The sequence below is a fragment of the Aptenodytes patagonicus genome, chromosome 1, assembly GCF_965638725.1.
Source record: "Aptenodytes patagonicus chromosome 1, bAptPat1.pri.cur, whole genome shotgun sequence".
Taxonomy (NCBI): Eukaryota; Metazoa; Chordata; class Aves; order Sphenisciformes; family Spheniscidae; genus Aptenodytes; species Aptenodytes patagonicus.
The window spans coordinates 215,957,404-215,981,299 of record NC_134949.1 but is presented as its reverse complement, the minus strand read 5'-3'; the positions used below and the strand labels follow the sequence as shown (position 1 = coordinate 215,981,299).

At 43.9% G+C, this 23,896-nt stretch overlaps 1 protein-coding gene across 1 annotated transcript; it reads right to left on the bottom strand.

The window, feature by feature from the left end:
* Positions 1–524: 524 nt before the first annotated feature.
* LOC143155480 (transmembrane 4 L6 family member 1-like) lies at positions 525–17,101 on the bottom strand. Its single transcript, XM_076328295.1, has 6 exons — positions 17,006–17,101; positions 13,787–13,969; positions 10,235–10,300; positions 4,098–4,243; positions 3,105–3,291; positions 525–2,592 (listed from the first exon to the last, which is right to left on the bottom strand). Exons 2-6 carry the CDS (start codon positions 13,955–13,957, stop codon positions 2,572–2,574), a joined length of 591 nt encoding a protein of 196 aa, XP_076184410.1. The 5' UTR covers positions 13,958–13,969; positions 17,006–17,101; the 3' UTR covers positions 525–2,571.
* Between the last annotated feature and the right edge of the window lie 6,795 nt (positions 17,102–23,896).

Here is a 23,896-nt window from a genome sequence, read left to right as displayed (position 1 = left end):
CTGAAATGATTTCACCTCATTTTCGCCACCTTTAGGTATCTTGGCTAAATGAATTTTTAGCATCCTTGTGTTTGCAAGAGACAGGCATTTGCTTTGGTCACCCACACCTCTGTGTTGCTAGCTCCAGCTGAGATACTTGGGTCTCTAGAGATCTGCGAGTGGCTCTCAGGTGTGACACAGGACACATGGGAGGCCTTTGCCACCTCAAGTGGCATCTGGAGGCTGAGCAGGATGCTTTGCTGCACTTCAAATGGCACCAGATGCTCCTGTCTAGGGTGGACAACTGAATCTTGCCTGGAGAGACAATTCCTCCTGTCTGCTCTAGACATCTCTTTCAGTATGGGCTGGGGAAAGGCTGCCTCTCTCCATGGACTATGTGGCTTGATGCCTACCCCGGAAAAGACTCCTTTTCAGTGGTTCAAGTTAGACAAGATGAATTTCTGTGTTATTCCATGTGTCTTCCTGCCAGAGCTAGTTTGAAGTCACAAGTCCTTTAGGTCACACAAGTCAAGCCAGAAAATAACTTCAGAATAACAATATTTAATATTTACATATATCAGTGAGGCAAGTGATTGCACAGTTGACAGGACAGAGGGTGTCCCCGTTAGCACACAGATGTGACACTAAACATTGCCAGGGCAGGACAGCTTGGAACAAGCAGATGGCAGCAGTACAGTGCATTTACTTTCCGGTGCTGGAGGTGGTGTGTGCCAGTGGGTACCTCTTCCTCTCCTGGTGCTGGCACAGCCCAAACCGGCTTTATCATAGAGATGAGAGTCAGGGAGACAAAACTAAAGGATGAGGGCAGGGCTGATATTTAGGCGCTGTGAAGAGCTCATAGAGGCCCTCTGCTGATGAAGGAGTCTCTCTTGGTCTGGCTACATGCTGGATGTCCTTACTTCTAGCTGCCTCCTTGACTCTTTTCCTGGTTGAATCAGTTGGCTTTGTTTTGATGTCCACTTTATATGGCAGCACTGTCCAGGCTTCACTGCTGACAATGTACATGAGCTTTTTAAGCCACCTGGCAGGTTTGGATGCACCTAGTCGTGATTGCAAACTTCAACAAGTCTTACGCTTTTTTTGCAGAAGGTAGTTTTAAGTTTTATGGTCAAATTTCCTGCTTCTAGGGGTGAAGCTATGCTCCAAGGAAGTGTACATGTGCTTCTCATCTCAGCATAACTGGCGTTTTCTTCCCCATTATGTATAAAGAGGTTTGCATGCTGCATTAGAGGACAGCACAAACAAGCATGTGTGTCTGCTATAACTGTGTTCAAATAACTTGCTCCCATGCTACAATGCAGAAATATGAACAACTTTCGACTGAGAAAACATAAATGTCTCTCTTTGAAAAATAGACTCCAAGTGCTTTGAATATATTCAGATTTTCATAACTGCACACATGCCTTCAGGTTGGATAAAGATTATCTTACAGTTTGGCTGACTCAGGGAATTCAGTGGCACGTCCAGGAATTAACCTTTGAGGAAGGCACTGAAATGATGGGGTTTCTGAAATCTGCCAGTCATGGACTTTAGCATCAAGGGCTTGATCTTGAGTGATGATGGGGAATTACACAGTTCCTGGTTGGGATTACTGTTGCTGTAACACTAAGACTGATGCAATTTGTTGCCTTTCAGATTATATCTCTTATTTGTTACTAAGCTGCACAAAATTATTACCTTTATCAATTTAATGTTTATCTTTACCAGTTAATTGCTTGTCCATGTGATCTATTCTAGAACAGCCCTACGGACCTGTGTGGAAATTAGTGAGACTCCTATGCAGTCTCGTGAGGGCAAAACTGGTGCTGAGGTTCTCCCTTTAGTTAAACCGGCCATTGTTAAACTCTTGCTCCAAACCCTACTGTCTATATTGACCCAAATGCCCCTCCAGGGCTACCACGTCTCTCAGATGCTCCTGAAGAACTGATGTAGAAGTGCACTGGACTTTGTCAATGGTAGCAAGCTACCAAATGAGCACAAGGGGATTTGGCTCCAGGGTGGCTGAGGGAGGCTGAAAACTGCATGCTTCAATTGCCTCTGCAGTGTCACAGGTGCCGCTCGATATATTCTCTGCACATCCTAATTTAAATCTGGGAGTGTCTGGGTAGCAAGTTAATAGGAACAGACAGGTGAGCTCAAGGTGGGATTTGGAAGGGATGGGAGGTTATTTACATCCAGCCAGAGAGTGCCTGCTTTGTGCAGCTGATAAATGCATACATTAACAATGGTTCAGTATCCCGTATACACAAGAGGGCAAGTGGTGAGCTTTGATCTGGGGACTTTTGTGTTTTATGCACAAGTACGGCAGTCAGGACCAGACAGATTAGTGTTTTTGCCAATACCTGAGATTTAGCAGGAATATTTAGAGAGATGAAAATTTGGAGTCTCAGATCTAAATGATCTAGTCTTTTTCCACCCTGGCTTCTTTATTAAAAAATTATTTTGCCCCATGAAACTCCTGAACATTTTGGGCTTTCTTTGTCATCCCCCCATAAATACAGCACAGTGCACTATCCTTATTGTATGTGAATCGGCAGCGTGGGGCTTGTGCCGGCATTCCCTGTAGATCATTCACATTCCAGAAATATTTGTCTGAAAGGCAATGAATGAAAGATGATTAATTAATATCCCAGAGAGATATCAGACTTACTGCAAGCTTCTTGTACAATGAAAATAAACAGTGAAAAGGAAGCAGTGGTGATAAATGAAACTTGAAAGAGGTTTTCTTTCATTTTGTAAAATGACATTTTTACTACTGTTGACCAACTAAAAACACCTCTACTTCTCATCTTTGTCACTTACAGATGCTGGGGCTCATTATACTTTAGCAAAAAGACTCTTGAATAGGAAAACAGCCATGCAGCTGAGCATGTCAATACATCACACTGCTCTGCTGTTTTGAAATATCTGAGGACCGGGTGATCCCTGACTACAATGTGAGGGAGAGAGAGACAGTGTGCAAATGCATCTGTACTGCCTCAGCTCCCTGGAGGAGCTCATTCAGGGGCTGTGCAGATCTCTCTGATCATGTACCATTCCCAGATCCTGAAAAATAAAAGTGGTAAGAATGCAAAGCACTCTGATACCTTTTACTGCATACCAACCTTTCTTTTCCTCATACATGTGCCACATATGAAGCCGGTAAGTCCACTGATGACTTGAATAAAACAAAGAATAGCTTCAATCACACCAATGGCCAGGAGAATAGAGAAAAGGACAATATTCCAAAGGATGATGTTTTCAGGTTCTTTGCAAATGCTCCATGTTGTCTGGTTGAACAAATAATTGTCTCTGTGACAGAGAAAAATAATTGGCAATGTATTAGAAAATTAAAATTTGAGAATGCTTTCTGTGTTTTCTGGCATTACATTTTCTGAACTTGATTGCACAAAATGAGTCTCAAATTCTACTATGATTGGTAAAAGCTGGTGATTCTCTTCAGAATTGCCTTTGCAGAGGTGCAATTGATGACTGGGAAGAGAGCCACACCTGTACTTTGTTGCATGCACAAGAATGTCCCTTTTGTTTTATGGCAGTGCTAATAACTAAAGGGAAAGGTCCCTAATGGTTTTAAAAATGTGTCTCCATATTCTCCATTCCTGCTGTGGTATCTCAGCCCAGTCCATCCATCATCTCTAGCTCTGGCTTGAAGGGCGTGGTTGCCAAGGTTCACTTTGAAGAGTTAGAAAAGATTTTTGCTTTGCTTTTCAGAAGTAGGTAGAGTAGACTCAGTTCATGGTGATTTAACAGATTAATGTGGCATACTTATCGAACATTTCCTTTTGACTCCGGTGGGAGTCATAGCTCAGCAGCCTTTTGAAAGCGTGGTGCAACTTGCACAAGGGGCTGCTGACAAGCACAACAGAAGAAACTCAGGCAGTTTGCCCAAAGTTGATCCTTGGTCAAAGAGATGATCAGCTGGAACATGCTGGCTCAGAGAAATGTGAATTTATTTGTAGACCGGGTGGACCATCAGTTCACTTTGGAAAAACTCAAATTTGCTATAGAAAGATGGCGGGGGGGGGGGGGGGGGGGGGGAGTCGGGCGGGGGTGGATTACGGAAAGTGAAGTTGGAGGAGCCTGTAAGTCATACTCACTCAAGAGTGTCATTCCTGAAAGGGTAGAGGTATTCTCCATCACCCGTGTCACATAGAGGGCCCCCAATCAGCCCCAGTGAGGAGATGACTGCACAATATGCTCCTCCTGCAAATCCCAGCACAGCCAGGACCACTGACAGCAGCATCTGAAAGGGAAAAGACCTTCAACATCACATGCACAGAGGCACTGAGTAGCACGGAAAGCTTACACTGAATGAGACGGAAACGACCTTTACCTATTTCTTACTATATGCTGAAACTCATAATAATAGTATGGTATTTGTGGGAATAAAGAATAGTTGACTTTTTCTGACTAGTGCAGCTATCCTAGATGTGAAAGGATTTCAGACTGTATTTGTTTTGCTTTTAAAAGTGGGTAAGCCCAGAGCTTTAATTATTCAGAGTTTTATACTTGACGAATCAATTATGAAAAATCTGGTGGTCGTCTTTCAAAAAGGCAAGATGAGGCCAGTACTGGCCTGATGTGGTCTACATCATGTGCCTTGGCATTTCCACCTCTTCACCAACAGCACCTTTCTCAGCCCTTGTACCAACAGAAACTAGCAAGCAACTACCAACCAGGTATGAAAACAACAGAAGATGCATTAGTTGTTTTTGCTAATTGATGAGGAATTCAAACGAGCCTTTCTTATTGCTGCTTTCCTTCATTTTGCAACAGCATGACATGTGGTTGCCACTGCTCATGTTGAGAAATCTAATTGTGCTGCATGCAGAAATGAACCAGCGGTGACTTCGAATTATCCAGAAGAGCTTAAATAGCAATACTGGAACAAGAATTAAGGAAGCTCTAGTTTTTAACATTAGAGCCATGATAGACTACTCCGTCCACTCCATTTTGTATTCCCTACAGAAGTTCTTAACGAAGTAAATGGAGTTTGCAATTGCCGTTCAGCACACCAGGGTTAACAGCAACATACCTTGCATGGTATGTCATCACATGTCAGTGCAGTAAATTTTATACTGGAAAATTATTAAAAACCTTTACAATTGATCCTAAGCCTGTATTTTTAGGTTTGCATATTCTAGGATATGTCTTCCATGAAATGTTAGATTGAAATGCTTTGAACATACTTTGTAAAATACAGTACTCCTGGTTTGTGCTGTGTTCAAAGATGCTTTTGTGATAAAATTTTCTCCCTGTATCTGGTGTAGTGAATGCTGGCAGAGAGTCTTCACAGCTGAAAGCTGGGAAAGGGAGCTGAGGGAATTACAGTGCCTAATTGTAGCAGAATTAATTGCTTTCCCACTGACAACAACGGTGTTTCTGACTGGGCAATGTAATGCACCTGTATGTTTTACATTGGCCGCCCCCACAGAAACGTTACCTTTTCTCTGTTTTGGGGTAGTTTTCTATTAATGGATGGAATGTATCTGCTTGCTGTTTGTATATAGAAACAAGAATCTCAAGCAGGTGCTACTGGTGGTGTATCTGGGACAGGCTTCCCACTAGTCTTGTTAAGAGACCCTGCCTGTGGTTCTTCACAAGTCTGCCAAGAAGGAGAAGAGAAAACTCTGGAGCAGCCTGCCAGAGCCAGGGGAAGACCTGGACTAGGGGCAAGGCAGCAGGACTGCCTCGGAGTCAGGGCAGAGGCATGGCTGAGGAAGCACATGCGAAACGCTCCCGTCCATGACTTGGGTTTGAAGCCAAATACCTCTGGCAACATTTCCCTATTGCCAGCAAATACCAGTGAAAACTAATAGCCCACAAGGAAGGTAGAAACCTTCTCCTAATGCCAGCTGCCCCACAGAGCACTGCATTACAGAGCCAAATGGAAATATCCACCATCCACATTGCAGATCTGTGACATAGTCTTGAAAACTATTCACCATCCAAACGTGTTCAAGCTGGTGAATGCAGTTTCCAACTTGCCAGCTGATGACATTACTGCTTTCTGTACAACCTTGCATGCTGCCAGCGTGTGAATTGACTCATTTTTTGTGTCCTTTTGCCTCTAAAGCAATCCTTGAGTTAGAAGTTGCTGGGATTTCTCATGAGATTTATTTCATCATAACTGATTAATAACTGTCTTTTTTTGCAAAGCTGGACACTTTTTGTCTTTATCTGCATGTTGGCTGAGTTGCCTTTTAGCAGAGCTTCATTGTCAGCAAAATGTAGGTAATTTAGTATATTGTCCCAGACCAAAGTAGTGCTGGGTTGTAGCTGATGCACCGTCTCTCATAATAAGATCACCAGCCATGCCTCGCGGTGAAGGTGAGTGACTGATACTCTGTCTGAAACTCCTACCTACGCTGAACCACTTCTCCCCACCTATTTTCTCATTTACTTCAACTGTGCATTCTGCATCTTGGTTGAAGGATCTTAATTATGCTAACGATTAGTTTTAGCACAGCATAGCAGTATGGGCATCCCAAAGACAATTATGATAGAAAAAGTTAAATGGTCTTTTGCTACTACTATGTTTTATGATAGTGGTTAGTACTAGTAGTACTCATCAGTGCTATCTTTGATGACTATTCTTTGACACATTACTTTCTCATTTGAAATCTGTTGGCTGTATGGCTAGCTTCATCTCACCTATTTCCTTTACTGTGCACATGTTATATAGACAAAGACTACTTGTCACTGAAAGGGGAGTCTGAAGTTGCTGCAGCTGTTAAATTGGCTCTCCTGGGCATTTTCTAGACACACAGTGGCATTTCCCCATTATATCTACTCTTCTGGTGTCTTTTCTGGAGGCTTGTCCCATATTCTATGGAAATCCAACAATTTTATTAACTATCACATCAGATCAACCTTTCAGCATTTTCCCTAGCTGTACCATTTTCATTTACCTTTTTTTTTTTAATCTTTATTTTCCTCATTTGTGTCTTCAGTTGCAACGTGAGGTCTAAGCTGGGATGCTTGAGTTTGTTGAAATTAGTTTCCCATGGTGTTGGCCTGTTCTCTACCTCTTGCAAAGGTTTAGCTGATCATTTTTGCTGATTTTCTTTTAATGTTTTCCCTGCTTTATCCTTCACAGAATTGGATTGTCTCTGGTGAACTGATGAAGACTTTTAGCATTAATTCTTTGAGCATTTGGATCAGCTGCTTTGGTGAAGTTACCAAGTTCCTCCTGTCCCAGCTTGTGCTGCTCTTTATTGCCCTGGTTCTTGTTTCATGCACATTTCTTTCTTCTCTGTTTCTTTCTCTGGAGGTGTTTTTTTTTGTGGCATTAATATCCTGTCTGGTTATCCAGATATCTTTGCTTATCTAGGTTTGTTTGTCTGGAAAGCTGTTATGGCTAGTCTTGTTCTACTAGTAACTCTTAAGGAAGACTTAGAGAGAAATACTGGAGTATGCTTGCTGATGCAACAATAGAAGCTGTGTTTTGGGGGGCCTTTTTTCCTCATTGTGCCAGTGCAGTGGATGCTTTCAGTTGTGTACAGGCTAAGCTGCAAGACACGGAAGCTTTCTAAATCTATTACTTTCCAAAATCATTACTCCATAATGCAAGGACAAGAAGCCATCTAGGTATGTTTGCAGGCAACAATTTAAAATGGATTAATGAAAAAACTTACTTAATGCAGCACATAATCACTGTGAACTGGAGAACTCAATAAGGTGAATAAAAGGATGAGAAATTTAGTAATTACTATTTACTGTTGTTGATACTTCAGCAGTGTGTAAAGGCTGTGATGAAGTCTGAAACTATTAAACTAGGGATTGCACAAAATATAATAGGATAGAGTCCCTACCCTGAGGAAAATGGTTATGTTCTGATTGAATAATAATTCTGACCAGTATTAGTTCTTTAGCCTTTTTTTTTTTCCTATGAAAAGCAATGCTCAGTATTCAGTGTAAATTACAATTTAATACCTAAGGTCCCCAAAGCAGAAAGGTGGACAAACTAACCTTTGGATTACAGAGGCTCCTGAGTAGCTTCAGTGTGGGCTATTTCTCTGCCAGCAGGTAGAAGTTGGTGGACAAGCCACCAAGAGCTGGGGAATCCCTATCAGGTCCACCCAGACCCACCTCGCAAGGAGCTCTGGCACCTTGGGAAGTCGCTGCCATCATGAGTGTTTGAACCAGTCCCAGGGCTCCTCTGCTCTCCAGTGCCTGGTGATTCACACCATGCCCTGCCTTGGGTATACAACCCATACGGTCAGGGCATCTGAGCAACCCTGCTGTGGGTGTCTGTGCATTTCCTCCCTCTATCCCCAAAGCAAAGCTTCCCTGAGGTTTCTTCTCCTGAAGAAGCACATCATTAGCCTTCAGATCTCCCTGTAATACTCACCTCTTTTTGAATGCTTGGAAATCACTCTTCCCCATGAGCTGTGCAGGGGAAATGGTTGTTTTTAATGCCATTCATAGCCACTTGCTCTTTGCTCATGTCCCCATCTCATCTCTACATTGAGATTGATTCTGTTTAAACCATAGAGTGATTTGTAGAGCTTCACCCCTTTCCACCTCAAAGAGGTGGGCAATTCCTGCAGTCCCAGAAGACAGCATTTTCAAAGATACACTGTCCTTACCGAGCCTATTCTCTAGTTTGGTTTGAGTAGCTTCACCACCTGGCCATCAATATCGTAATGCATAATCCAACTACTTTCTCAACAATGTCTGTTGTATTCCTTTATAACAGCAAATAAGGAAGAGGAGGAACAGCTTGTAGGTAACCGATCAGTGATGGGAAGGTGCAGACAGGCATCCATGTGCTGCTGCTAGGAATGGCTCAGACAGCGAAAGGGTGGTGGAGGGGAGTGGAGGAGTGTGGGAGGTCTGCGGATGTGGGCTGCTGGATGGCACTGTGCTTACTGCCTGCATCAGTGGGCAGGGGGAGTGAACCCAGCCAGTCTGGGGAAGTTTGACTCTTGGCTCTGTAATATTTAGTGCTGGGATGAAGGATGGAGAAGGGAGCCCTGAGATGCTGTGTGAACTGAGCCTGGTTCAGCTGAATTTCCCCTCATGACTTACCATGTTCAGCAGAGCATGGGAACACCCACAGTACAGCTGTTTTTCACCACCACTTTCTACATCACTCAAAACCAGGAGAAGCAGCTGGCTCAGGCACTGGGTTCAGGGTGCCTAGGCTCACATCCCGGCTCTGCAACTGGCCTACTTGGCCATCGTTAGCATCCTCTCTGTGCATGTGACATTTGGTAAAATCAATGTAATGACATGTCCCTTGGGATGTACTTGCTGACATCCTAATGAAGAATGTTAGAATAATGAATTCACTTAAGCAAAACATCTTGAAGAGGTAAAGGTCTTCTCATGGATCAAACTAAACATTAATTGAAGAGTACAGAAGAGGCATGCTTTATTGTATGGAATCTCTTGTTCCAGGCTGCTTCTGGGAAGGATGCAGACTAAAAAAAAATTCCTAAGTCAGTTTATTCTTGCTAATAATGATAGCCACATAGAAGTCTGTGCCCAGGGCTTGAGGATTAATGGAGATGCCTGTATAACATGTTGCTTTATAATATTCTTAATTATCAAGGGAGAAAGTCTCTCTGGCCTTTTTCTGGATGACAGAGAGCCCAAATTGCATTTGCACCTTTCGTGTGCATAACTCTTGGGCAAACGTGTGCTACGGGTCAAAGCCTTCCATGGGGACCAGCCTCCAGGAAGCAGTGCTGGCTCCTTAGTGCCAGCAGCAGCTCAGGCTTTTAGCATGGGCCTGCAAAGTAGGGGACCTATCTGCCCCTACAGAGGTAAGCAGGGATGAACCTGTGGAAAAGCAAATTGCCATGGAAGGGTATGGAGGAAACAGGACCGGGTGAAAGCAGAAGGAACAGGTACCTGTCTCAGTCTTTAGGATCGCCTTGAGCAGGAGGAAGCTGGAGCCGTGCTTTACTTTATGTGGGGTGAAGTGAAGTAGCTTTGTCCCCCTCTGCCCTCAGTGATGTGACTAAATGCTCCAGTACCTGCCCTGGCTGAGTATGATTTCCCTCATATCAGTGGCTGCGATATCATAACATTCTTGTTGGCTAACTGAGCTCTCAGCGCCAGCCCAGGGACGCTGTAGATCAAGCTCTTCTTCTGCATTTCCCTGACATGGCTGTTGATGGTGGTGTGATGGTTTGTCATTGTACGTTTCCACCTGCTGAGCAGCCATCTGAGAGCTATTGTGCAAACCCTATAGTGCCATTTCAACACATAAATATCCACTTACCCCACATCTGTTAGCGCAACATCCTGCTCCGCCTGCTCCCAGCATCATGAATGCCGGCAAAATAACCTGTGAGAAAAGCACAAGCTGAATTGGTGTGCAGTACTTCTGCTGGGATGGTTTTTAAAGTCTAGGAGCTGGGGCGTCATGTTCCTCAAATGCGAACTACCTTCTGCCTCTTCTCTGTAAGTTACGCCTGCTTACATGTTGGTGCTTACTGAAGAGTAACTCAGGAAGAAGTGTGGGATTACAGCTAGAGCTGGCTGGCAAGTTTCTGGTACAGTAATTCGGGCTGCTGAAGCTATACTGCTTCTTTTCAGCAGGGGTTTGTTGTTTTTTTTCAGGAACAAACATCAGTTTTGAGAAAATGGAATTTCTGCTCAGAAAAGATGCATCACTGCAGTAAGAATTATGTGAGTTTAAATCTTCTGAGCATCCTGCTCTGGATTATGAATGGGAAATCAGTCTTAAACTTCCTGAAACACATCTGACTTTGGTTCTTTGTGCTAAGCTTCTGGAAAACCTACAAAATGGACTTCACTCAACAGGGAACTCCCAGTTCACATCAGCTTTCTCCGTGGTAATTATCAGATGGAGCTGGACTGATACAATGGAGTCAGCAACCATCTGTGTCTCAGGATATAATGCCACCTTACAGAGGCACTTTGGAGATAGGAAAAGCTGCATTTAGTTTGGTAGCTAGAGGGCAAGAAAGCTTTTGTGGGTCTAGCTGTGCAGCCAGAGCACTCCTGCTGCCTTGCCTCTGCCCACCGCTGGTTGTGTAGGCATCTTAAAGAGCAACGCAAGAAAATGAGTATTTGAGAAAGTAGGAAATGGTCCCTATAAAGTTAATGAAAGAAGGAGAACCCCCCAAACAAACAAACAAAAAAGGTAAAAGCTGTAAAAACAGCCTGACTAGATGTTGGAGAGATACTGTTCCATGTAAGGCAGGAAGAGCAGAATGTCTATGGTGAATGAAGCCCAGGGAATTTATGTGTGTAGTGTGAATATCTCTGTGTAGGACAGTGTTATGAAACCTGCTTAGATTTGCAGGGCCCTAAATATTTTTCAAAGGATTTTCTCTCCATTGCCTTCTATGTGCATCCCAGCGGCAGCCTCCAGCACCTGCAGTGGTCACTGGATCACAGCTGGAGGCCTGCAGAAGTAGAGCATTGAGGTTAAAAAGACGTTCCTCTTTGTGGAAAGAAGTCAGCTCTTAAATAATCACAGGTGGTCCCCAAGGCAGCTTCAGCCCCAGCGTGCCACTGCCTGGCACTCAGAAGGAGAGCTAATACCTCTGCCCATCAAACCAACGCTCCCTTTCCTCCAGGGCTGTCTTTGTTCTTTGGAGGTTTCCCATCTAAGCTGTGAACACCTTTGTGTCATTTATTAGCCTGGCTCAGGATGAAGGGTTTGCTTGGCAACTTTCTTTTTTTGCAGTGCCTGATTATAAACACCTGCCTCTTGATATGGGAATGAGAATTTGCTAGATTTGGCTGTTTTCAGTAAAATGAGGGCTACGCGTGAGCCAAGGCTCAGTCAGGCATTTCCCAGTGTTGCACATAGGCTTTCCATCAGGAAAGACGTTACTATGACACACGGAGCCAGTCTTCCTCTCTTTACACCCTAAACTTTTGAAATAAGGAAATGGAGAGGTTTTCATGTCATATAAAATTCCATTAGCGAAGCAGCAGAGGAGGAGGAAAGGGTGGGGCTGGCTGCTCAGCCAAAGGGTGTGCTGATGATCTAGGTATCAGTCTATGGATGAAGGTCCCAGGTGGAGGCAGGTTTTCTGGCTCACAGAGCCAGGCCAGGCTGTTATGAAGTTTCCCCCACAGTCCTGGCTCCGGAGGCTGTGTCCTGGTTACAGGGAGATTCTCCAAGGTCAGGCAACCTGTTGGCATGACTTTCCTGAGTTTCCTTTGGGGAGAAGTTGGGTGCATGGGGGAACACAGTGCAGCCTGGTCTGTCCTCGCTGTGGAGTCAGGATACGGCCCAGGCTCCAGTCATGGGGCACTCTTGATCTTTGCTTAGCTCCCTATGAGGCCCAGAAGCCAGTCTTCATTTTTCCATGCTTCCAGCACCTGGAAAATGGAGCTGATGATAATACTTTCTTTTACCTTCTCTTCACCTGTGGGCATTTGTCATGGTGTTTTCTGGAAAATATGTACACTCAACAGCATTGTTTGTGGATCAATAATTACTCCTAATGCTGTGTTTTGAAGGTCAATGCAAATTTTCCCTCCCCTCTCACTTGCTGTTCTCATTTTTGATGTATGCAGTGCTGGCCACAGGCAAGCCTCTGTGGAAGCCTTAAAAGAAGGCACGTTTTCACTGAGCCTGTGATGCTCTCATTCCTAACATCTACCTTTCCTTTCATTGAACGCCAATGACTCCTGGGCTTGCAGTGATACGAATTTTCCACAGGTCTGTCATGTAGTTCCACTTCTTCCTTTAGGCTTTCTTCCACAAACTCATGCTTACGTTCAAGCTCAGCATGAGTAATAGGCCCAAGTGGTAGCTGGAAGAAGAAGCAGCCAAGCTGCTGGTGGAGAACAATTTATTGAATGATCTTATACCATGTTTCTGCTTTGGGAAAGATGAGTCTGAATCAAATCCATTGTAGCTTTTCCATAGACTTAAGTGTTAGCTGCATCATAGCCTGACTGTGAATGAGATTTGCTTTTCTCTAAGTTAATTATTCTTAAACACTCATTTTTTTGACGTGCAGGTAACTGGCTGTGACTGTGCCAGTTTACCGTCTGCCTAGGCTGCGTAACAGCCAGTACTTGTCATGTGCATGTTACTCGCTTGGCTTTTTATCTGCACTTGGGTGGATTATTGGATGAGGGAGCAGGCTTTCTAATGAACTGGGAAGATCAGTATTCCCAAACACGTTCCCTTCTAGTTATGGATATTCACAAAAAAGCAATTTTTCCTGAGTGGTGGAATGGAGAACTGGTTATAGAAGAGCACATACAAACCAGACCAAACCCAAAAGGAGGTAGGTGGGTGTGTGGGAACACAGGGGGCATTTGGGGTTTAAGCCATTTGCAGCTCCACATTCATTGAGTGTTGGCTGGGTCTCTAATGAACACCTACTGAACCATGTTTCAATTTTGCCCTTAATGTTTTTTGTGAATTACATGAGCATAAAATCAGTTAGAGAAGTAACGAGGGGGTGCAGCCAATAGTGAAAACTCACCACCTCCAGCTAAGCTTAGGACCTCAGCTTTGCTTTGACTCATGGAGACATGAACACCCAAGTCACCCTTCTCCACAATGAGAAGTCAGTCCTATTGCTTCCTCCTGACTTGGAGTCCTGACATTTATTTCAGGAATACCTTGTATTCCTGTGATTAGGGACTTTTTCAGTCTTGAATGTACTTTCTCCGTCATGAACCCCAACTTCCCAGTTAAGCTGCTCACAAGTTTATGCAAAAGACAGTTCTATGACTTTTTTTTTGTTAACAAAGGTTTTCTTAGCCCTGAAATTAAAACAAAACAAACCAAAAAAACACCCTATAAGAAACAGTAGCAACACTTCTTTCTTACCAGTATCCCAGCTCCCAGAATGCCATGGAAAAACCAGACCAGATCGGTTATCTCGCTGAGCTGCAGAACTTGTCCATTGGGGAAGTACAGGAGGATATTGGAGACTATGGCACATGTCGCCAGTGGGAACAGGGTGATCCCAATGCACCTCGAACACTTCCCTGTGCACATGGTAGCTCTCTGCTGAGGAAAGACGCAGGGAGGTTTGGGTTACTGCAGCACAGGGAGCACGGGATTTCAGCAGTTTTGTTCTTTTATGAAAGAAGAATCAGTTTTGAAGCAAGAAATGTTCCAGTTAAGACTTACACAGATAATCCTGTTCTACAGAGCCTGTTCCCTTCAGAGACTTTATTTAAAATGGAATTATTAAAAACTGGAATGTTTAACTGAATTTATTTAAAATTGCCAAGACTAAGCATGTATTGGTATGAAATGAATGGAGAGTTTCATTTTAGTTGTTAATGGACAATTGTCTGTCCATTTGGAACATCAGTAACACAGCCATGGCCGCACAAACTGATACCCTGGCTGGCAGACTTCATGGTGGGGCTAAGGCCTTGTGTGGAAGGGGAGGTGGCTGCACCAGGTTGTCTGGGACCACTGTCTTGGGAAGCTGATTTGACATCTCCTGCACTGACGGTGTAGAAGAGCAGGAAATGACTGCCAGGAATGCCATAGAAACATTCAACCCTGCCTTGGCACTGGGGCAGACTGGGGAGCCTCACCAGCACCCCTACCAGCTGCATTTTCTCTATTTCAGTCAAAACTACACTGTCGTCAAGAACTGGAGAAACTTTCATTACTGTTTCCTGTGACGCGCTTGTTCTGCAGATAAGGGTAGATAAGACTGTGGGTTACGGGGCTGTTTGGCACCCACACTAAAATATCTGAAAAACTGGAAGCATGTCTAATCCTTTGGCTACTTGCTAAGGGCAGGTCACAAAGCCATCCCACCTCATTTTTAGAGATCTGCCATAACATGTAAAACAGAAGCTTAATATTTCACAGTGGTCAGGTTCTTCTTTTAAAATCAAAGAATCATCTTTTAAAAACAAAGAATCAACATAAATGAAGCACTGGTTGAAATGGATCTCTGCAGGTCTCCAGTCTGACCTCCTGCTGAAAGCAGGACTACCACCAACACTAGGTTGCTCTGTCAGCCATGGCTTTGCATAGCTGAGCCTTGAAAACCCCCAAGGACGAAGCTACCACCATCTCTATGGGTGACCTGTTGCAGGGCTGCCCCAGCCTCTTGGTGAAAAGGTCTTTCCTCATGTCCAACTTGAATCTCCCAAGCTGTAAACGTGGCTGTTGCTCCTTGTTATATCCTCTCCCATCACTCCATCACCTCTGTCACTCCCTTACAAATTTGATGTAGGCTGCTATTATATCCCCCTTCACCAAAGTGAGTAACCCCAGCTCATACTGCACCCATGCTGTGATCTATAGCCAAAGAGAAAAGGCTGATCAATACAAAAGTGGATCCACAAATATTTCTCCATGTCAGGTTGGAAATTTAGTCTATTGTAAGTGAGATTATTGAACTTTCACACTGCCATTAACTTTACGGCATAAACTGATCACAACTTCTTCATGATGTTTTATCATAGCTTCACTCCAGCTCAAGGCTTTCAAATGCATAAAAATACAAAATGTCAATCTGCAGGTTTCTGTCCTCAGAGAAAGCTGACAGTTTATGACAAAGATGGCTTTGCTCTACCATGAGCAAGTTAGAAAATGTAGGAGAGGGAAGATAATCTGGATACACACCGTTTCAGTACACACACCCATGTTACACATGCACACACATGCACCCATGCACACACGCATGCCTACGCTTGCTATGTGCTAATGGTTTTTATAATAACCGAGGCAGTAAACAGTGAAATGTCCTTCAATTTAGTCATGTGCGTTGGCTAATCCTGAAAGTTCTGTGACAGAAGTTGGTGTTGAGAAGGCATTAAGTGGGCTAGGAGTACAGAAATCAATCGAGGTTGGGTTCCCAAGCAAAAAAAACCAGGTGAACGATAGTATGAAGGTATTTGAGAAACCAGAGACAGGCTGAAACCGGCTTTGTTGACAGAACAAAGACAGCAAAGAGGTGAGGTAAGGCACGAAGACAGACCAATGTCCTCAGACCTCTGTAACTGAGAAGGAAAACAGAAAGACTTTATGGGATGCCCTATATTGCTGTGAGGTAGCTGGGACTGCCAGAGACTTCTTCTGAGTTTGCATTTCTATAGCAAAAAATTTGCATTGTTGTCTGCTGCTACAAGTTTAGTAAGAACACTGTGCTTATATGACTTATCTTCTGAGCACTTTACAATCATGTTATGCTTTTTAATCCAGCTTTAAAACAAGTTAACTGGCATTAAACTATTCCAGAAAGGAACATTTTTAACAGTGATGCTTCTTGGTTTACAGTCATTACCTATTGTTTATATAGTGCTCAAAATTGGGTGGGGCATTTTGCAAGCCCCAGCTGAAAGAGATACAAATCTAAGCAGACTGGCAATGTGCAAATGCAAGATGAAGCGGGGAGGGAGTGGAGGGAAATGGAAAGAATATTGGATATTTCACCCGTCTTTCTCTCAAATGCCCAGTGCATTTGCTTTTTTTTTTGCACTGACTTTTGCCTGTCTGCTTTCCCTTCTCGTTCCAACTTTTGCTTTTCCATGTGTTTACCCAACCTCACCTACTTTCCCCTCCCCCCTCAGAGAGAAGCAAACAAGCACAGGCACAGCCTGGCCTCCTTCTGTAAAAGCTAAGTCTTGTAGGTGAGTTATAAATTCTCTTCTGCATCTTTTGCACATAGCTGGAGGGCCCAGTTTTTGCCCGATGTGAAGGAACACAACGCTTCTTTGGCTGGAAGAACAGGGGTTTACAGCCCATTGTCTCTGACCTATCTCAATACCACTTCAAACTGCAAGGAGAACTTACCTAAACATCAATCACCAGACCTAGCGAGAGCCTCTACCACCAAAATCAATGCCATTTTGCTACCTGTGTACATCAGAGGATCTGACCGTGTTATTACAGCTTAGGAAAACACTCTGGATTGCCAAAAGCACTCAAAACACTTTATTAATTCAGTAAACAAAAGCACTTTCTACAGCTTCATTAAGCAAGGCGGCTAGAGCAAGCTTCTAATTTTTAACTAGTGTTTTAGAAAGTTTTGCTTTTGAATGCTGAGGGAAGCGGGTAGATACCTTTGCTTACCTTCTACACGGGGATAAGATGGCCTCCAGGCTCCAGAGTTCCCCGCAGCCGGCTTCAGGCTTTCCAGCTCCTCTCTCCTGGAGCGTGGTGGTCTGAGGGAGGCACAGCAATGTTTTCGGGTGACGGCCTCTATTAAACCAATAGCTGTTTCTCTCCGGGGAATGAGGAAATACCCCAAGTTATCCCTGGTTGGCCAGCGTGAGGTTGGCGTGCCACCCAGTGTTATTGATCATTTTAAGGCAGTGTTCCAGTGGTCAATGCCTCGGCCCCCCGGGACACGCAGATCGGCGCAGCGGAGACCTTTTTAGTGCCGCAACCATTTCAGCCATGCACAGTTTGGTGGAAGAGGAAAGGCAGGAGATGGCAGGAGTGCAAGCACGTGAAGAGGAACAATAAGCGTGTGGCAGAAAATGTGGTTGAAGCACGAGGTGATGGCACAGCAAACTATGGCCATCAGTGAGGAGTCATCTTCCACACAAAATTTGGCACTGGCTTTACTCCAAAGCGTGCTTCTGGGAGAGCTGGGTGAGGAGACTGGGGACGGGAAGGGAAGGAAAGAAAATTCTCAATAAGGCAGGGGAAAAAAGAGGGAGAAGGGCAGAAAGGCTGGAGAGAAGGGAGAGGTGTGACCAAGTGAGGAAACAAGGAAAGAAAAACACAATTCCAAGGAGGAAAGAGTGGGAATATGGAAGGGAAACTGAGGATTTGCTTTGGCAAAGGACAAGAGAAACCTAGAAGAGACACTAGAGATGGGCCAAGAAATGAAAAACACAGCAAAGGGTATGAAGAAATGTCAAAATTAAACTGGGAGAAGACTCATACTGAGGAAAGAGGGATGTAGCAGTTTTCTTTTGTAGAAAATGTGAGAGTAATAACTGTTAAAATATGTTGAAACACTAAAACATATAAATATATAAGTTACTCAGTAGGTTAGATTTGGCCCAAATCATGCTGGGAATATGCTCAGCTCTCTCTTTGAAAACATGTCTCCTCTGGCAGGCACGGGCCATTGCTTTGTTCTCAACATCCAGATGGAAGGGTGACTTGATCACAAAAACAGCAACGAAAGGGGCATGTGAGTGAAAGCAAAGATGCAAAATATTCCACTGTCCACCCCACCACCTCTCATCTTCATTCTTATTTTTGGAGAAGATTTCTCACTATGAAAGATTGTTGTGTAGGATGGAATTCATCTCACATGACTTTAGATGTCCATGAGGTAGATGTCACCCTAGACTGCCTTTATTCCTAGTGAGAGAAACAGGAGAAAATCACCAGACCTATTGTAGGAGCTACTGTAGGGTTATAATAAATCATTAATGGTGAAAGAATCTCAACACTTGTTCAGACCTAAATGCTGGCTTCTGTGGTCAGATGAATCCCATCCATGAGGACTACCAGCGTGGCAGGGTGGCTGCAAAAGCACAGGGGCAAAGCCTGGGACTTTGGTCCCCAGGTTGCATATTTAATACCACCAGCATCAGAGGATGCAGGGAAGGTTGTCTTCATCACTGACTCTCAGCTAGTGAAAATCTTAAAAAAGCCCATAGAGTAGTCTCAGGCAAATAAACTTCATTACAGTGCAAATGGCAAAAAAGGAGGGAAACTGAGCTGAACCCAATGCCCCAAACTTCAGCTGACATCAGTGGCAACAGCATTTCACCACGTTTCAGGTGGTGGTGCTTCAACCCCAAGGAAAAGGAACAAAGTAAGTCTCAGCAAACTTCAGACAGGGCAAAGGCACAAGGTCTAGTGGCATTTAAAGCATTTAAAGAATTAAATTTAGAACAACTTGAAGACTATCAGCAATTTGCACTGACAGCTGGGGCACCTGGGGGGGAACTGCCAGCTTATGCAGAGAGTTAAGAAGCAAATAAGGAAACTTTGTAATGATACTTAAGATGAACCTCCCCCTAAGTCTTATATCCTGGTTGGTTGGAGGTTTTATAGACTCTTACGCTATAATATCTCTAAGGTACCACCTTTCCCATCCTCACATAGCTAACATTCTCATTTGGGCTCAGCATCTTTGATTTTGATTCTGCTTTTCTCTGATTTTGTCCAGCTCATAGCCCTCCAGGGTGATGTGCGAGGCTTACCTCTGTATTGTCTCATTTGTACTGTGCTCCCAGCACTGTACATGCATTTACTGACCATTTTAGTTTCTTCTCTTCACCTTCCAAAGCCTATCCCATAGGCCTACCATATTTATTACTTATCATTTAGTGTCTAGACTGGATACCTAGACTTGATTGTGTCTCTTAATCTCAAATACCTCTCAGTGCCCTTCTCCACTGAATGCTTAATAGTTTTTCAAGCAAGTGCACAATGAGCGGAATGGATATTGTATTAGCTTTATGCTTTTCCATTTGCCTACAGCAATCTGTTGTCTTTTATTCTACTACATAGATTTTAAACTGTTTGGGACAAGTTCAGTGTTTTCATCTATGTTTGTGCAACACTTTGCACTCAGGGGCTTAACCAATGACTAGTGTTTCTAGCCATTACAGAAAAATAAAAATACTGGTAAGCTATATTAAACACAATTCTCTTACTGCTTCAAGAATATGCTTAGATTTGCTGTTGCTGAGTAGGATCCATATTCGTTTTTTGATGAGAACTGAACTAAATTCTTTTGAAGAGTGCAGGAGGCTTCAGTACTTGTGAGATTTAATGAGATTTCACAGTACTGTAAAATTAGGACCAGGGGAAGAGCTTATTTCTCGTTCCTGAACAGGGTCTTGTTGGTTCATTCTGAAATGCAGACTTCTGAGTGCAAACGATGCCACTCAGTCTCTGGGATTTTGAAACAATGTTCTGGCCTGAAATACTGCTCATTGTGGGGTACAGAATGAATGACAAAAAGAAGAGCACAATAAAAGTCTGTATTAACTCCAGAGAGCCTGACTCCTACCTGTTTTTCTGAAGTGAAGTCCTAAAGAAATGAAAAAAAAAAAACAAACCAGAAGCCATAAAATACTTAGAAAAACTGAATTTTGACTCTGAAGTGTTCAGTGGCTAAGCTGAGTGTATACAATTGTGCACATCTATTTTTCCCCCTGCAATATTGATTTTGAAGGCAATGAAAGCATTTTGTGTTCCACTGATCAATGCCTCCTGATTATATTGACTTACTGTTCATCATCTCTGGTCCTCCTTTTATTTCTATCTTTTTAGCCATAAACTCTTTATTAATTTTCCATTTACATGTAGTAGCACCAGTACTGAGAGAGGAAGTGTAAATATGTGAAAAGTCCTGTTCATCATGCCAGAAACGAAAGGCGTTCCAGCCCTACAATTTCCCTGTGTGGTGCAATGTGTGAGTTAGAAACTGAAGAATTACAGCCCCGTGCAGGTTTTTGAAGGGCATATCTGACTGCCCACTTACTCTATTAATAGATCTGCCCCATTTGGAGTGCAGCTGCAGAGCGCTGATGAGAAAATGCCCTTTTTGCTGTTGATACCCTGTGTAAAAAGGAGCCAGGCAGCTCTGCTCTCATTTATTCTAGAAAAAATCTTAAGTGGTTCCTCTGAAGTCAAAGCTTTATTCCAAGTACACAGTGACACTCCACTCAATTTAATTTATTCCACTTTGGCACCATGACACAAATTATCTCTTGCTGCTGTTTCCTATGACACTTTGTTGTTAATGTTTTCTTCAACTGAGGGAAAGGGAGGTTGATTTCCCTGAGGAAGAATCAGGAAGCAAACTGCTGTTAAGAGGCTTTTTCCAAGATGAGCTGGCTCTGAGGAGGTTCATGAGCTTGGGCATTGCAGATAACCTGCCCCAGAGCCCTTGGCGCTCCCTGCTCTTGCAACAGGTACCCAGGTTAACATGCCTGCCTGTATCCAGGACTGTGTGGATGCCCTGTTAAGGTAGAAAAAGCAAGGTGGAAACAGCAGTACCAGTGTTATTCAGGTTTTCCTTTACCTGGAGTATCCCAGACCCACCTAACCCCAGCCAACAAAGAGCTGATCGCATAGCAAGAGCACTGAGGAAGTTGAGGAGCAGCTCAATGCAAAAAGGCTCAAGTCTTGAATCAGATCAGAGATAGCAACAAGGAATAAAATTGAATAATTGAGTGGTGCAGGCTATGGTGCTTATATTAAGAATATATATGAGTCTGAAGAGGTGGAATGGAAGTTGTTCCGGACGAAGTTTGAAATAGGCTCTCTGCACTCTTTGGGGGTATATTCACTGCACAGTACCATCACACGTGTGGTCCTAAAACACAGCTTGTTCTGACTGTGCACTTCACAGGGACCACAGCTTAAATATCGCATGGATGGGTCTTCTCTTCTATTTTACCTATTTTTCTGATATTTTTTCCTTCTTCCTTTTCCCTTGTATCTCCTTTTTACGCACAACTCCCTCTCCAACATACTTAGGCTCTCTCTCCTCCCTGAGATGACATCCAGAGTCTTTGCTGAGCACTTTTCCCCCTCTGATGATGGTGCACACATCATTGACTCTGGGACAGTAGTGCCACCAGAAAGAGACAGTCCCTTAGGAATAAACCCTGTGGTTATCAGTGACTCTGTGAGCCTGGGGCACCCCAGGGTTGCACAGCCAATGTTCTGCAGAAGCACCTTCTGGGATGAGGGGGAATGGTGCCGAAAAAACACCCAGTAAGCTCTGCCCATCCAGCAAAGTATTACCCACTTCTTGCTTGTGTGTGTATGTATGTATGTTCATCTGATTTATCGCAGGGCTGATTTTGTTTAATTACCTGAGTGTCTTGTCCAGGGACAACACTGTGCCATCCCCACTGTTTTCTAAAATGGCAATGAACCATGACCTGTGGCCAAAGGTTGTTTGTGCTCCTAACACAGAACAACACTGTCACTATCCAATATTAAAATAATTAGAGGTTTGTGCTTTCATTTTGCTGGTTTCATGCAACACTTCTTTCTGGTTTTGGCTGAAAGGCATTTCTCATCCTTGTGTTTTGTCACTGGGGTTTGTCCAGGTATGTGCTCAGGGTGCAGGTAAATTCGGAGCTAAAAGCAGTACCCACAGGAAAATGCCCCTATTTACCCGACCAAACGAGAGAAATGTTACTTCTTCTGGTGATCCTTCTCCTCCCTTCCTAGCTTGCCCTGAACTGCCCTGGGTCTCTCAGGAAGCTTTCAGTAATGAAGAGCAAATATTGGGAATATACTAAAGAAACATGGGTTTTGTCAAAAAAAGGTCATTGCATTTTTTATAGCTGTTTGACATTGTCAGGAGGGAAGGTTTCTGTAGTCCAGGGTGGTGTTTTTGGTCAGACTGAGAGACACGTGGCTTGGACAGGTAACCTGTGAGAGATTAAAAACTCCCACGCGAGGCTGAGGCATCTGGAGCAGCGACTTCCACTAGAATGAAAGAGGGGGGCAACAGCCATGAGGTTAGAATTGATCATTAAGTGTTTCGTTATTGCAAGGGGGACCGTCCTCTCGTTAATCATCCTCATCTGGTTTTGTGCCAAAAGAAAAAAAAACCTGAAAATCAATACTAGTTGTGTGTGCGTAGCTGTAATGTTTCAAACATGCACATGAGGCCAGGTTTGTAGCCAGAATTACTGCTTGCTAGTAAAAGTACTTACTACTTACTTTGCCTCTATCGGAGAAACTGATATATGTAGAAAAATTGGATAAGCCTTTGGAAATACAGCTGGTGGCCAGATCCTGAGGTCTGTCTGTTTTTTCCAGCCGGTGCTGGCTGGTTGAAGAAAGGACAATCCATCCCCTTGCTGACCCTGAAGTTGTTAGTTTGGGCCCACTGTGGGACAGAATAGTATTTTAAATCTCCATGTATCTTATGTAGCAGAAGGGCCCAAGGCAATTAGGGCAATATTTCCCAAAGTGGGAAGTGCCTTTGGACATTTCTTAGCACTGCTTGGGTTTCTGAAAGTGATTTGCTGCTTGCGCAGACAACTGCATCACAAAATTTTTCCAGAAATTAAGTACTCTCCATCTTCAAACTATTTATACTTTTCTGCTCCTGTGTCTACTGGAAGGCAGTCTCAAGGCTTTTTTGAGGGTGAGGGGATGTTGAAGAAGGTGGACTGCAGGCATTTTTGTTTGTTGTCTAAAATTAGGTACCAAAAGGAGACATAATTAAAGGTCCTTTCTGAAAAGGTGTGAACTGTCTGTCTCCATCCTTGGAGATACAGTATCTCTATCCTTGGAAATATTCAAAAGCCATCTGGGCATGGTCCTGGGAAGCCTTGTCCAGGTGCCTTTGCTTGAGCAGGGGGGTTGGACCAGATGACCTCCGGAGGTCCCTGCCAACCTCAGCCACTCTGTGATTGTGTGACTCTGTGAAGGACTGTGATATATCAGAGAGGGATAGTAGCGCAGCGCTGGTGTGGCTCAGGGCCAGCTGCACTGCCCTTTGCACCAAGCACTGTGGTCATGTTTACAGCAGTGGCACTGTGCTGCCATGGGCTTTGGTCCCTGGTCCCTGTAGCAGAGCTGGCTTGAGTCCGCAGCTCCTCCACAGCTGGCATGAGGAAGACATAAAAAAGCTGGACTTAAAAAGATGTACAAACTGTCTGGCATATGCTGCTGTCATTCCTCGGTGGTGTAATCCATTCTTTATATTAGGGTGTGTGCCCAAATTGTGCTAAGGGCAGGACATGCATTAACTCTGTGATGACGGCAGGTCTCCAGAGGCTGGGGAGAAAGGTAAGAACCCAGGGAAGTGTTAAGAGGGAAGATACCGGGTGGAGACAGAATCATAAAAGAGCTAGGTGAGAGATGAACCCCCACACATTACAAAAATAAAAACCTGGAGGGCCTCCTGCAGTAGGCACATCTCGCCCTGTGCAACGCCGGGCCTTCGTGCCTGTGTCTTGCCTGGCCGGCGGCACAGGGAGGCAATGAAACACGATGTCTATCACCATTAGA